This window comes from Entelurus aequoreus, linkage group LG23 (genome assembly GCF_033978785.1).
Source record: "Entelurus aequoreus isolate RoL-2023_Sb linkage group LG23, RoL_Eaeq_v1.1, whole genome shotgun sequence".
Taxonomy (NCBI): Eukaryota; Metazoa; Chordata; class Actinopteri; order Syngnathiformes; family Syngnathidae; genus Entelurus; species Entelurus aequoreus.
This window is the reverse complement of record NC_084753.1, coordinates 18,521,060-18,533,559: the sequence shown is the minus strand read 5'-3', so window position 1 is coordinate 18,533,559 and position 12,500 is coordinate 18,521,060. Positions and strand designations below refer to the sequence as shown.

General features: G+C 39.0%; 1 protein-coding gene across 1 annotated transcript in view; it reads left to right on the top strand.

Moving 5' to 3' along the window:
* Window positions 1–12,500, top strand: part of LOC133640910 (nesprin-1-like) — a 228,250-nt gene that overhangs the window by 201,233 nt on the left and 14,517 nt on the right. Inside the window, exons 63-65 of the mRNA XM_062034594.1 lie at window positions 426–617; window positions 688–973; window positions 5,399–5,520. Of these exons, the coding sequence (XP_061890578.1) occupies window positions 426–617; window positions 688–973; window positions 5,399–5,520 (600 nt within the window). The remainder of the gene's footprint in view (window positions 1–425; window positions 618–687; window positions 974–5,398; window positions 5,521–12,500) is intronic.

Here is a 12,500-nt window from a genome sequence, read left to right as displayed (position 1 = left end):
TTTTGACCAAATAACCACCATTACATGTTATGTAGACCACAAGGAAGTGTTTTACATTTAGAAAAAAAAAATTATAATATGACTCCCTGAACGCCTTTTGTATGAAAATAGTCCTGACTAGACCCGTTCATCGGCAGTGGTCCTTATAATCCGGTGCGGCCTATGGTCCGGAAAATACGGTAATTTAACATTTAATATAGGCAAAAATATGCTTTTAAAAATAAGTGACGTAGTGAAGCCTCAATATTTGAAGTACAATGTGGCGAGGGACAACTAATTTAAAAGTATCAGAGTAATATTGCATTGATCCAAATATGAGGCATGCAAGCGCCAAACAACTGGGTCAGAGCTTTTCTTCTTGTCACTCACACCGTATAAACTGCATATTTAGGTCACCATTGTTTTGCCCATCCTTCTTCTTGCAGAGTTTCCAGAAGGAGATCACCATCAACACAGAGCGCATAGACGGGCTGATAGTGTTTGGAGAAAGTCTGATCCAGAGGAGCTCACCCCCGGACGCTGCGCTGATAGAAGACGAGCTGGAGGAGCTTCACTCTTACTGCCAGGAGGTTTTCAGCCGGCTGGTCCGCTTCCATCAGCGTCTCAGCCAACCTCCAGTAAGCTCGATCTTCATATAAGCAAAGCACATAAGTTGCTGCAAAACTAAATATAATGTCTTCATCGTAGATCCTCACAGAACCAGAGCTCCCTGGCACGAGCTTTTCTTTGGAGTCCAGCTTGGAGCTGATTTGTCGGCCCTTGCTCGGGCGCAGCCAAGGGAGCCTCCCGAACACGCCCTCGCACCTGCTGGCCTCGCCCCTGGAGCATTCTGGGCGGGAGACACCAGTTAGCGTGGACTCGCTACCCTTAGAATGGGACCACACCGGGGATGTCGGAGGGTCGTCGTCCCATGAGGACGAGGAGGAGGAAGAGGGACGGGAAGAAGATGGAATTTACTTCAGTGCATTGTCAGGTAGACATACTATAAATACGTAAACAATGCACTTTTTATTAAGTACTCCTCCACAACTGTTTTGATTGGCAATCTTAATTCAAAATTCATGAGAACCAGCGTCCTTAGCCATGGATTTAAATCCAACAATTCATTTCGAACACAACAAACCATCTGCACCAAGGGGGGCACACTTGTTTTCATTGATGGCCCTTCAGAGGGCCGCTTTTTAAAAATGTATTTAAATCATGCAATAACCTATGATTAAGCGAAACTCAAGTATGATGCATCTGATTTAAAATGTATATATTTAATTTGACAGCACTAATATGAATATATAAACCCCTCATGATGTTATTACGCAGTTGCATTTGCATTTAACTATTAGATTTTTGTGTACAAATTAATGGATAACTTGATATGAAATCATAAGTAAAGGTGACAAGCAGATATTTAACTATTTTTATCTTAACAAAAATAGATTTGTAATATATTATAATATTTGGCATGATCATGATATTAAAAGATATTAGTTAAACATTTTTCCCAGTCAAAATTTAAAGAATTAATGCATACATACATGTGAAGTATTTTATTGACAAGCATTTTTTTTCAGGCTTTCGCGGGCCACTTTATATGATGTGGCGGGCCAGATCTGGCCCTCTGTCCTTGAGTTTTTCACCTGCGATCTATACAGTTCAAACAATTAAGCATAATCAATACAATATCCTCATCTGCAAATACAATTAAAATATATATTTTTTAAATGAAACAAAGAAAATAGTGTTTGCCCGAAAAGAAGCAGAAAGAAGCACAATCTTAAACAGTAGTCCGTCGTTTATTGCTGGTAATTGGTTCCAAACATGACTGCGATAAATACATTTCTGCTACGAAGGAATCATTCATTAGAAATCAAATATTTTAACAGCAAGATCAGTAATTCTCAAACTGTGGTACACAGACTCTATGTAGTGGTACGCGAAAGAATCAATTGATTAAAGTACAGTGTTTTCCTATATTTAAACAGTGTTACTGTCCAAACTGTAATGTTGCAGTAGCCAAAATATCAAATATACTTTTTAGACAAAACCTCTGCCTTGTTTTTAATGAATACTTAGGCCTACTGTGGTGCTGTATTTTAATGTTGGTCATAACGGTGGTAGTTGGAGAGCCAAGTGTTTTCTAAGGTGGTACTTGATGAAAAAAGTATATATCATAAAAACGACCTTCACGACCTTCTAAATATATTGTTCAACATTATGCGAGCCTGTAGACATGAAATCACCCTTTAGTCAAGTTTACATTATTTAATCCAATATCGTAATGCTGCTTGAGGCTGATCCAATCAGTAGCCATGATACCGAACAGCAACCTCTGGTTGGTTTGATCTGCTCTAGTGGCTAATACTACTAGAGCTTTGATAATTTTAGTTCATTTAGCTATTTTTATGCTTGGAAATGCTTACCATATATTTTAGGCTATAAGGCGCACTTAAAATCCTTTAATTTTTTCAGTGCGCCTTCATACGTATTAATTCTGGTTGTGCTTACCGATTTCACACTCATTTATTTGGTACGAGGTGTAATAAGAGTGACCAGTAGATGGCAGTCACACATAAGAGATACTTGTGGACTGCAGGATGATGCTAGCAAGCAAGCCCAAAACGTTGATGTTTTATTAAAAATATATAACATTACACACAGCGCTCAAAAATTTGTCAAAATGTTTTAGTACGACTTTGGTAAGCTACCAGGCCGCACCGCTTGATGGATTGTCGGCGCATTACGGCTACCAGTCATGGGTATTATAGTGTGTATAAGGACCCCAAAATGGCACCTATTGGGAGACATTATCTGGTGTTTTGTTTCGCAGAATTATGCAAAACCAACTTTTCTTATCTATTTGTACGTGCTGTTGTGTATTAGGGATCTGCATAAGTCCCGAAAATGTGCACCATTGTAGTCCATATGCTCCTTCTTTTTCTCTATACTCTTGTTTTGGAGCATTCATCCTCCGCTGTTGTTATTTCTAATACGAAGTTGCGTCCAGTTCTAACTTGTATAGGTCAGTAGGCTCGCTATGGAGGCGCTAAAAACTACCGGTACAACAAAGATGGCGGAGATAAGACGGTGTCGAAGTGGAAGCACATAAATAAGACCGCCCACAAAACAGCGCATCCTGAAGAGACGGTCTTGAAGATGGTCTGTAAAACATACCGTATTTTTCGGACTATAAGTCGCATTTTTTTTCATAGTTTGAGCGACTTATACTCAGGAGCGACTTATGTGTAAAATTATTAACACATTACCGTAAAATATCAAATATTATTATTTAGCTTATTCACGTAAGAGACTAGACGTATAAGATTTTATCGGATTTAGCGATTAGGAGTGACAGATTGTTTGGTAAACGTATAGCATGTTCTATATGTTATAGTTATTTGAATGATTCTTACCATAATATGTTACATTAACATACCAGGCACGTTCTCAGTTGGTTATTTATGCGTCATATAACGTACACTTATTCAGCCTGTTGTTCACTATTCTTTATTGATTTAAATTGCCTTTCAAATGTCTATTCTTGGTGTTGGGTTTCATCAAATAAATGTCCCCAAAAAAAGCGACTTATACTCCAGTGCAACTTATATACACTACCGTTCAAAAGTTTGGGGTTACATTGAAATGTCCTTATTTTTGAAGGAAAAGCACTGTACTTTTCAATGAAGATAACTTTAAACTAGTCTTAACTTTAAAGAAATACACTCTATACATTGCTAATGTGGTAAATGACTATTCTAGCTGCAAATGTCTGGTTTTTGGTGCAATATCTACATAGGTGTATAGAGGCCCAATTCCAGCAACTATCACTCCAGTATTCTAATGGTACAATGTGTTTGCTCATTGGCTCAGAAGGCTAATTATGATAAATAAATAAATGGGTTATACTTGTATAGCGCTTTTCTACCTTCAAGGTACTCAAAGCGCTTAGAAAACCCTTGTGCGATCATGTTCACACATCTGAAAACAGTTTAGCTCGTTACAGAAGCTACAAAACTGACCTTCCTTTGAGCAGATTGAGTTTCTGGAGCATCACATTTGTGGGGTCAATTAAACGCTCAAAATGGCCAGAAAAAGAGAACTTTCATCTGAAACTCGACAGTCTATTCTTTTTCTTAGAAATTAAGGCTATTCCACAAAATTGTTTGGGTGACCCCAAACTTTTGAACGGTAGTGTATGTTTTTTTCCTTCTTTATTATGCATTTTCGGCATGTGCGACTTATACTCCGGTGCGACTTATACTCCGAAAAATACGGTAATCTCTGCAACATTTTGACCAAAGAACTACCGTTACATGTTATGTAGACAACAAAGTGTTTAAATGTAAAACAAAATCATAATATGACCGCTTCAATGCGCCCTATAATTTGTAGGTCTATTTTGTACAAAAATAGACCTGAATAGACCCGCTCATTGGCAGTGTGCCTTATAATCAAGTATGCCCTCTGGTTCGAAAAATATAGTATAGTAGTGTATTTCTTTTGTTAGGGTTATACATTTTGGAGAGAAAAAATGTTCCCTGTTATGCAAAACACAAAACATCTAAAAAAAAAGCTACTATGTAATAGCATTACTATTTCTTTATTGTTGCTTTTTTTATTTACATAGTTTAAACCATCCATCAAAAATAGACTTAGACACCATTTTTTTGTGTAGACTTAGACACCATTTTTTTGTGTGCAGCGTCTAAAAACATCTTATCTCCAAAAGGGAGCACACTTCTGAGCCTTATTACCTGATCTAACTTATCCAAGCCACTGATTATATAAAGATGTTCCTGGTTTATTGGATCGTTTCTTTCAGCGTCTTCTGGCTCATTTGCACCTGATGGTGCTTTTCTTCCTGTAGCTACATTTCGGGAAACCGTTGAAAGCCAACCTAAATCTTCACTGTCGCTTTTTGGATACATATTTGATTGTGGCAAGTAAGCGCTACACAAACTAGGTCAACTTGATGCTTCCACTACACAGTTTTCTGAAAGAGTTAACATTTTAAACACACCCTCTTGGTTTCCCACAATACAAACTTCTTTCAAAAGTGTTTCAATCAAAAACACAATTTTGATACAACTTAATTTGATTACATGTGCCGATATACATTTATAGTAAATGAGTAACAGTTGGATCATATTTGAGGCGCATTAATACTTAACTTGGGCAAAATCAGATTTTGCCATTTAAAAAAATTTTTTTTTTTTTTTTTTTTTTACAGAAGTGTGTTTCATAAAAGCATTAAATCAATCAAATTTTATAACTTTTGCAGAACTAATTTTTCATAAATAAATTGCCTCCCTGCTGACATGTGACCTTTTATTAGTCCAACAATGTGTGCTTTTGGTAGATGGAAAGTTGTTAGGTCTGTGTTTTCACTGTTTTTGTCTTTCAGTATCGAGCCGGTCAATGTCTGCCTATGAGAGTCCCAGATGGCAGTCACCAGGAGGCGACATGGACGCATGTGACGTTGTGGCGTTACCCACCCTCACCAGCACCCCTCGAAAGCAGGGTTATGTAAGTTTGACAGATATTTTTCCACTAGAGGAGGGATTTTTTTTGAGGGCCACGTCACAATTATGGCTGCCCTCTGAGGGCCTCATTGAATGATGTGGAAGACCACATTGAATGACATGGCTAGCCACGTTAAATAATGTGAAAGACCGCTTTGAATGATGTGGCGGGCCACACTAAACGCTGTGGGAGACCACATTAAATCACGCTTTGGACCGCATTATATAAAGTAAGTTAAAGTACCAATGATTGTCACACACACACTAGGTGTGGTGATATTTGTCCTCTGCATTTGACCCATACCCTTGATCACCCCCTGGGAGGTGAGAGGAGCAGTGGGCAGCAGCGTAGCCGCGCCCGGGAATCATTTTTGGTGATTTAACCCCCAATTCCAACCCTTGATGCTGAGTGCCAAGCAGGTAGGTAATGGGTCCCATTTTTATAGTCTTTGGTATGACCCGGCTGGGATTTAAACTCACAACCTACCGATCTCAGGGCGGACACTCTAACCACTAGGCCACTGAGTAGGTGCATATATTATGTTTGTGTGTGTGTATATATATGTATATGTACAGTCGTGGTCAAAAGTTTACATACACTTGTAATGGCTGTCTTGAGTTTCCAATAATTATAAAATTAAATTATTTTTTTGGTGATAGAGTGATTGGAGCACATACTTGTTGGTTACAAAAAACATTCATGAAGTTTGGTTCTTTTATGAATTTATTATGGGTCTACTGAACATGTGACCAAATCTGCTGGGTCAAAAGTATACATACAGCAATGTTAATATTTGGTTACATGTCTTTTGGCAAGTTTCACTGCAATGAGGTGGTTCTGGTAGCCATCCACAAGCTTCTGGCAAGCTTCTGCTGGAATTTTTGACCACTCCTCTTGACAAAATTGGTGCAGTTCAGCTAAATGTGTTGGTTTTCTGACATGGACTTGTTTCTTCAGCATTGTCCACACGTTTAAGTCAGGACTTTGGGAAGGCCATTCTAAAACCTTAATTATAGCCTGATTTAGCCATTCCTTTACCACTTTTGATGTGTGTTTGGATTCATTGTCCTGTTGGAACACCCAACTGCGCCCAAGACCCAACCTCCGGTCTGATGATTTTAGGTTGTCCTGAAGAATTTGGAGGTAATCCTCCTTTTTCATTGTCCTATTTACTCTCTGTAAAGCACAAGTTCCATTGGCAGCAAAACAGGCCCAGAGCATAATACTGCCACCACGGTAGGTGTGGTGTTCCTGGGATTAAAGGCCTCACCTTTTCTCCTCCAAACATATTGCTGGGTATTGTGGCCAAACAGCTACATTTTTGTTTCATCTGACCACAGAACTTTCCTCCAGAAGGTCTTATCTTTGTCCATGTGATGTCAGATGAAACAAAAATTGAACACACTGCAACACAGGCTATTTAATCCCTACAAGCCTGTTTCGCAGGTTTCCCTGCTTTTCAGGGGATTTTTTTGTATGTATATATGTATATGTATGTGTATGTACAGGTATATATGTATAATTATTTTTATTAAAGCTGTAATGTAATATAATTAGAGATAAATCATCTAAATAAATTCAAATATTATAATCACTACACTAACTTCAGAACCGTCTAAAAGAAAGTTACCGGTACAGTTACTTATTACAATTTCAGGAAAAATAATGTGGTTTCTTTCTTATTTATTTCATATTTTGCACAGCTATGAGTGCGTGTGTGCGCTGATTAAGTTTAAACAGATGCTTACATGGGAACGGCGAGAACAATGATTTAACTGCATATAAATGTAATACCAAATTGAAGAGGGAATTTTGCCAAACGTAAAAATAGTGTAAAAAGTCCGATTTTCGGGGAAACTCGCCACGCGCGCTCATGTGGACGTGCACTTGCCAGCACACACACTAAACACACGCACATGCTGGCGGACACGCCCACACAACAACCCTTTTTTCGCCACATAGCACAGCGCGGATAATGACGTCATTATAGTATTTTTGAGGGGGTTCTTATCCTTTTTACCGACTGTTAAGTACAGCAGACACGGACGTCAGCGTGGCTCTTTGTAGCTTTATTTTCAGTAACTGCTACGTGAACAACTTACGCAATGTACGTATCTGCGCTAAAGTGAACACGTCATTTCCAGTCCTTCTACAAATCGTTAAAAATCAAAGTATATACAGTGTATATATATATATATATGTATATATATATATATACACATCCATCCATCCATTTTCTACCGCTCATATATATATATATATATATATATATATATATATATATATATATATATATATATATATATATATATATATATATATATATATATATATATTGTACATATATATACTGTATACAGTGAAATATGACAGCAACAACGATCATTTTGCACAAAAATAAAAGCTGCAGTATTTACAATATAATCAAACGATCAGGGACATGCCAGTTTGTCAAAGCATTAATAATTACGAGCTTTAGCTAACAGACGACATATTGACACTCCCATCACTAAAATATTAAGTATACATGATAAAACATTGAATATTAAGAGTATGTGAACCACTCCTACTTTGTTTACTTCCCTGATGACTTCAATAAGGTTTTGTAATCAATCAGAAATATCAAGCAGCTAAAATGTGTCAAACATGTCGAAGTGTGGAGAGAGTATTTTGCATATATTCCCCCATAATGCTTGTTAATGGATTTAAATGGGTACATTTTTTAATTATGTGTGGTGTTTAGAGATTTTGTCCACAGTGGGCAAGTTGTTTTGTATCACATGTATTAACTTTCTGTGTTGCTTATTGATTAATCAGTCCATGGGTGGGAAAGGCTGTCTGAATAATACCTACATATTAATTCTATGCACTCATGTTGCATTATAAAGCTTATGGTCAATGTCCAAAAATGCTGATATCATCCAGCAGGTTGCAGCACTTTTAAACCATTGTGATTAGATGATAATGAAGTCAAATATGTGGACTTGCCGTGGGCCGTAATGACAATGCTTGCGGGCTGCGGGCTGTAGTTTGGCATAGAAGAATTAACAGACACCCTCACAAATATCAATAAGAAGCATTAAATGTAGTGGTCCCGGGACGGGCACCGGTCCGTGACGCATTTGCTACAGGGCCATTAAATGATTTATAACTGACCGCATATTCTCCTACTTAACTTTCGCCAGTCCCACCAGACACAACAATAAGCTTGTTCATAGATGTATTATAAAACTCCTGATAGGAAGTCGCCATTTGCTATAAGTGTTACATCTTTGTTTCATGGAACAATGCACTTTAATAAACATATAAAATATAAAGGTGCCAAATTGTAGCCAAAAGATAGGTTGATGCCGTAAGATCAGGGTGGATCAGGAACTAAGTGACCATAGTAGTTAAAGTGCATAAGGCAGATGGAGAAGGGCTAAATTGTTGCATAAAATAATTGTGCTGAAGGAAGAAAACAAACATCTCCTTTGGCCTGGTAAGTTAAAGTGCTGGTATTATTGCACATTGTCCTATTACACAAGTAGTGAGCAATAACAGATGTATTCACATATGAAAAATTGGACCAAAAAAAACTAACTATATCTGCGTATGAAATATTGCACAAAATATGAATATATAACTTTTAGAATGGAAATAGAAATTTATTGGAACTAATGGCAAGTATTTCTAGCTTTATTATACATCCATGCTCTTGTCCTTGAACGTGATGTATCACTTATAACCCATCAGATACTAAAGCCAAAAAAAAAGCCTACTACTAGCAAAAATGAGAAAAAAAAAAAGTCTATAGAGAGCTTTTTTGCAAAGGGAAAAGACCAGGGGCTCCCGCCAGGCACGTGCACACATAGGGCCCTATGGGTGCTTGAGCCCCTGCCCTTCTTTGCCTCGTCTTCAAAAGTGCCCTCTGCCTGTGTGTGTGTTTTTTTCTTTTTCTTTAAACAACATTAATAAATTCCTGTCGGGGATGTAAAAAAAACAAAAAAAACCTCCACGTTTTCTTGTAATACGGGGTTGTTTGAGCCTGCCGCTTCGGCCAGAGAGAGAGAGAGAGAGAGAGAGAGAGAGAGAGAGAGAGAGAGAGAGAGAGAGAGAGAGAGAGAGAGAGAGAGAGAGAGAGAGAGAGAGAGAGAGAGAGAGAGAGAGAGAGAGAGGGTGAGTGAGTGAGTAAGTGAGGAGAGAGAGCCAACTGCGCCCCTGAGACGTGACAGTGAAGCAACTTGAACCTGTGAGTTATGTTATGGTCTAGTCGCCGTCCACTTATTCAGCATCTAATATGGGTAATATTTCAGAAAAACACTGTATTATTCTATTATTCAATGTGTCAGCTTCTGTATTATTCTATTATTCAATGTGTCAGCTTCTGTTTTTGCCGGACGTCGGAGCACGGCGCATCAATTGAGCACAGAGCAGAGCGGATCGTGCGGGACAGGAAGTAGTGTACAAAATAAAACACCGGGTTAATTTTCAAAATAAAATGCACTGTGTTTACGGCGGATCACATTTCTCTCACAGTAGAGCACATATGTCAGAGTCAAGGCCCGCGGGCCATATCCGGCCCGCGAGAAGGTTTTTTACGGCCCTTGGGATGATCTTGATTTATTATTAGAACCGGCCCGCAGACCGCAGATCTTTTACACGCACCAAGCGGATGCCGGTCCAAGGTTCCGAAAGGGGGCGAGCGGCCCGTCGGGACGCGCCTGCCGGCCGAAGGGCTGCAGCCCGGCCGTCAGTCGCCGAGCCCGCCGTGCCACGCGCGCCAAGGGGGCGGGCCGAAACCCGGCCCCGAGGCCCTGAGACTTCTGCTTTGTTTCCCCAAACCGCGCGTCACCGCCGGGCCCGCACCACCGTCGGGCTGCAGCCCGAGCGTCGGTGGCGGAACCCGTCATGTGCCGCGCGCGCCAAGCGGAGCGGGGGGGTCAAGCGGGCCGAAACCCGCAGGCCACCCCCTCACCACGAGGCCCTGAGACTTCTGCGTTTGACCCCTACGCGCGGCCCGTCGGGACGCGCCCGCCGTCAAGCCACGAGGGCCAGCCGTCGGGTCGCGGAGCCCGCCGTGCCACGCGCGCCAAGGGGCGGGCCGAAACCAGCGGGGGGTTTCGGGCACCCAACTCGCCTCCCTCCCACGGAGGGAGGAGGGGGGTTTAATGTGAACATTACTCTGCAATCACATATTTAGAGTTTTTACTCAATTCAAGTTTAAAAGTTAAAGTTTAATATTTGTTTTCACTGCATGTTACTTCTCCTTAAACAAAGTGTTGTTTTTGATTTATAGATTTTTGCACTTTATTTTATTGTATTTCAATTTAATTATATTTAAAAATATTTCAGTTGAGTGGATGATAGAAAATTGCTATTATTGTTTTTTTCTTTGAAGTAAATTTAGCCCACTTTTGCTAAAATAGAAAATATAGGCTACTGATGGTGCCTTGAATACCGGTTTCTTTCATTTAATGTTCATGTTATGGGGATTTTTATATAAAGGAAATTTGTCTTTTGTGTCTGTTGAAAATTAAAGATTACTGACAGAGCCATAAGAAAATATTGCTTTATTTATCTGATCATATTGGAATATATTTGTTAGGTTTTCAGTAGGTTCAATTAGGTTCACTAGACTATATGCGTCATTTAAAAATTTTTCAATGAACATTCGAACAGTCCGGCCCTCGGCTTGTAGCTAAATTTTTTATTTGGCCCTCCGTCCATTTGACTTTGACACCCCTGCAGTAGAGGTTTAGATATAAAGTTTATTGTGACTTTGCTATTACTGTGTGGGTTAACAAAATAATAATAAAAATGATGATAATAATGATAATAATAACAATAATAATAATAATGATAATAATAATAATAATAATTATTAATAATAATAATAATAATAATAATAATTTCAGCATTCTGGGGATATAAGATGTAGGTTATCTGTTAGGAATATTACCATCTGTATTTAAACTTGATTCATGTTGATTATGCCTGCAGCACAATGCCAAAAAAAGAAAGGATACAGAAAAGGAAGGAGAAGGAGCGCCAGGAAGCAGCTAAGGGTAGCAGACCTCTTAATGCATGGCTAAAATTGATGATTTCACAGCATTTCATGGAAGCCCTGAATTTACATTGAGGAGTATATTTGGGTATGGGTGGCCTCCATCCTACAGCCCTCTACTGGCCCCTGGTCCATATTTTTGGCCCTGTATTGCGTTTCAGTTGTTTAGTCTGAGCATTAAGTGGGAAAGACCATAAGTTACAACTTGATGTAGTTTTCATCAAGTTAAGGGAAGAAGGACAGATTTTCACATTGAAGTTTTTTCCATTTGGGTATTTATTTTTGTATTTTTTTTCAAAGTTCATGTTGCACTGTTCAATGTTCAATATTAAAGTGCTTATCTTTAACAATACATAGCCTAATAATAAACCAGTGTTTTGTTGCTTTTCATGTCTTCCAAGCCTATGATAATGTGAATTAAGTCATTATGACAATAATTTGTTGACACAAAAGAAATGGCAATCACTTTTACCTACAAAGGACACACAGCTAAGTAGTTAGCTTCCTATTAGCAAATTTAATTTTACATTAATTTCCATATTATGTAAAGGACCAAAAAAAAATGTCTGCCCTTTTCTGACTTTAAGCCCCTGCCCCTCTATAATCATGTGCACGTCCCTGGCTCCCGCTATTTCCACGTTATGGTGAGTTTTTTCATGTATTCATTTTTCATGCACTTACTTGCTATATTTACCTGCCTCACGTGGCCGGTCCGTGAAAATAATGCCTGGTGCAAAAAAAGGTTGGGGACCATCGATTAAACGCTTTGGCAGAAAAGTCAATTTTGGGTCCTTGCCTCGATCTTTTACATTGTTGAAATGAAATGTTGGCGAAGCGCAAACAACCTCCTCTGTTTGTTGCCAAAGTATCCACATCTTGTAGAAGTGAGCGTACTCGACGCATTAAGTTGCCGTGAGGCGCCACGTTCACTTCACGC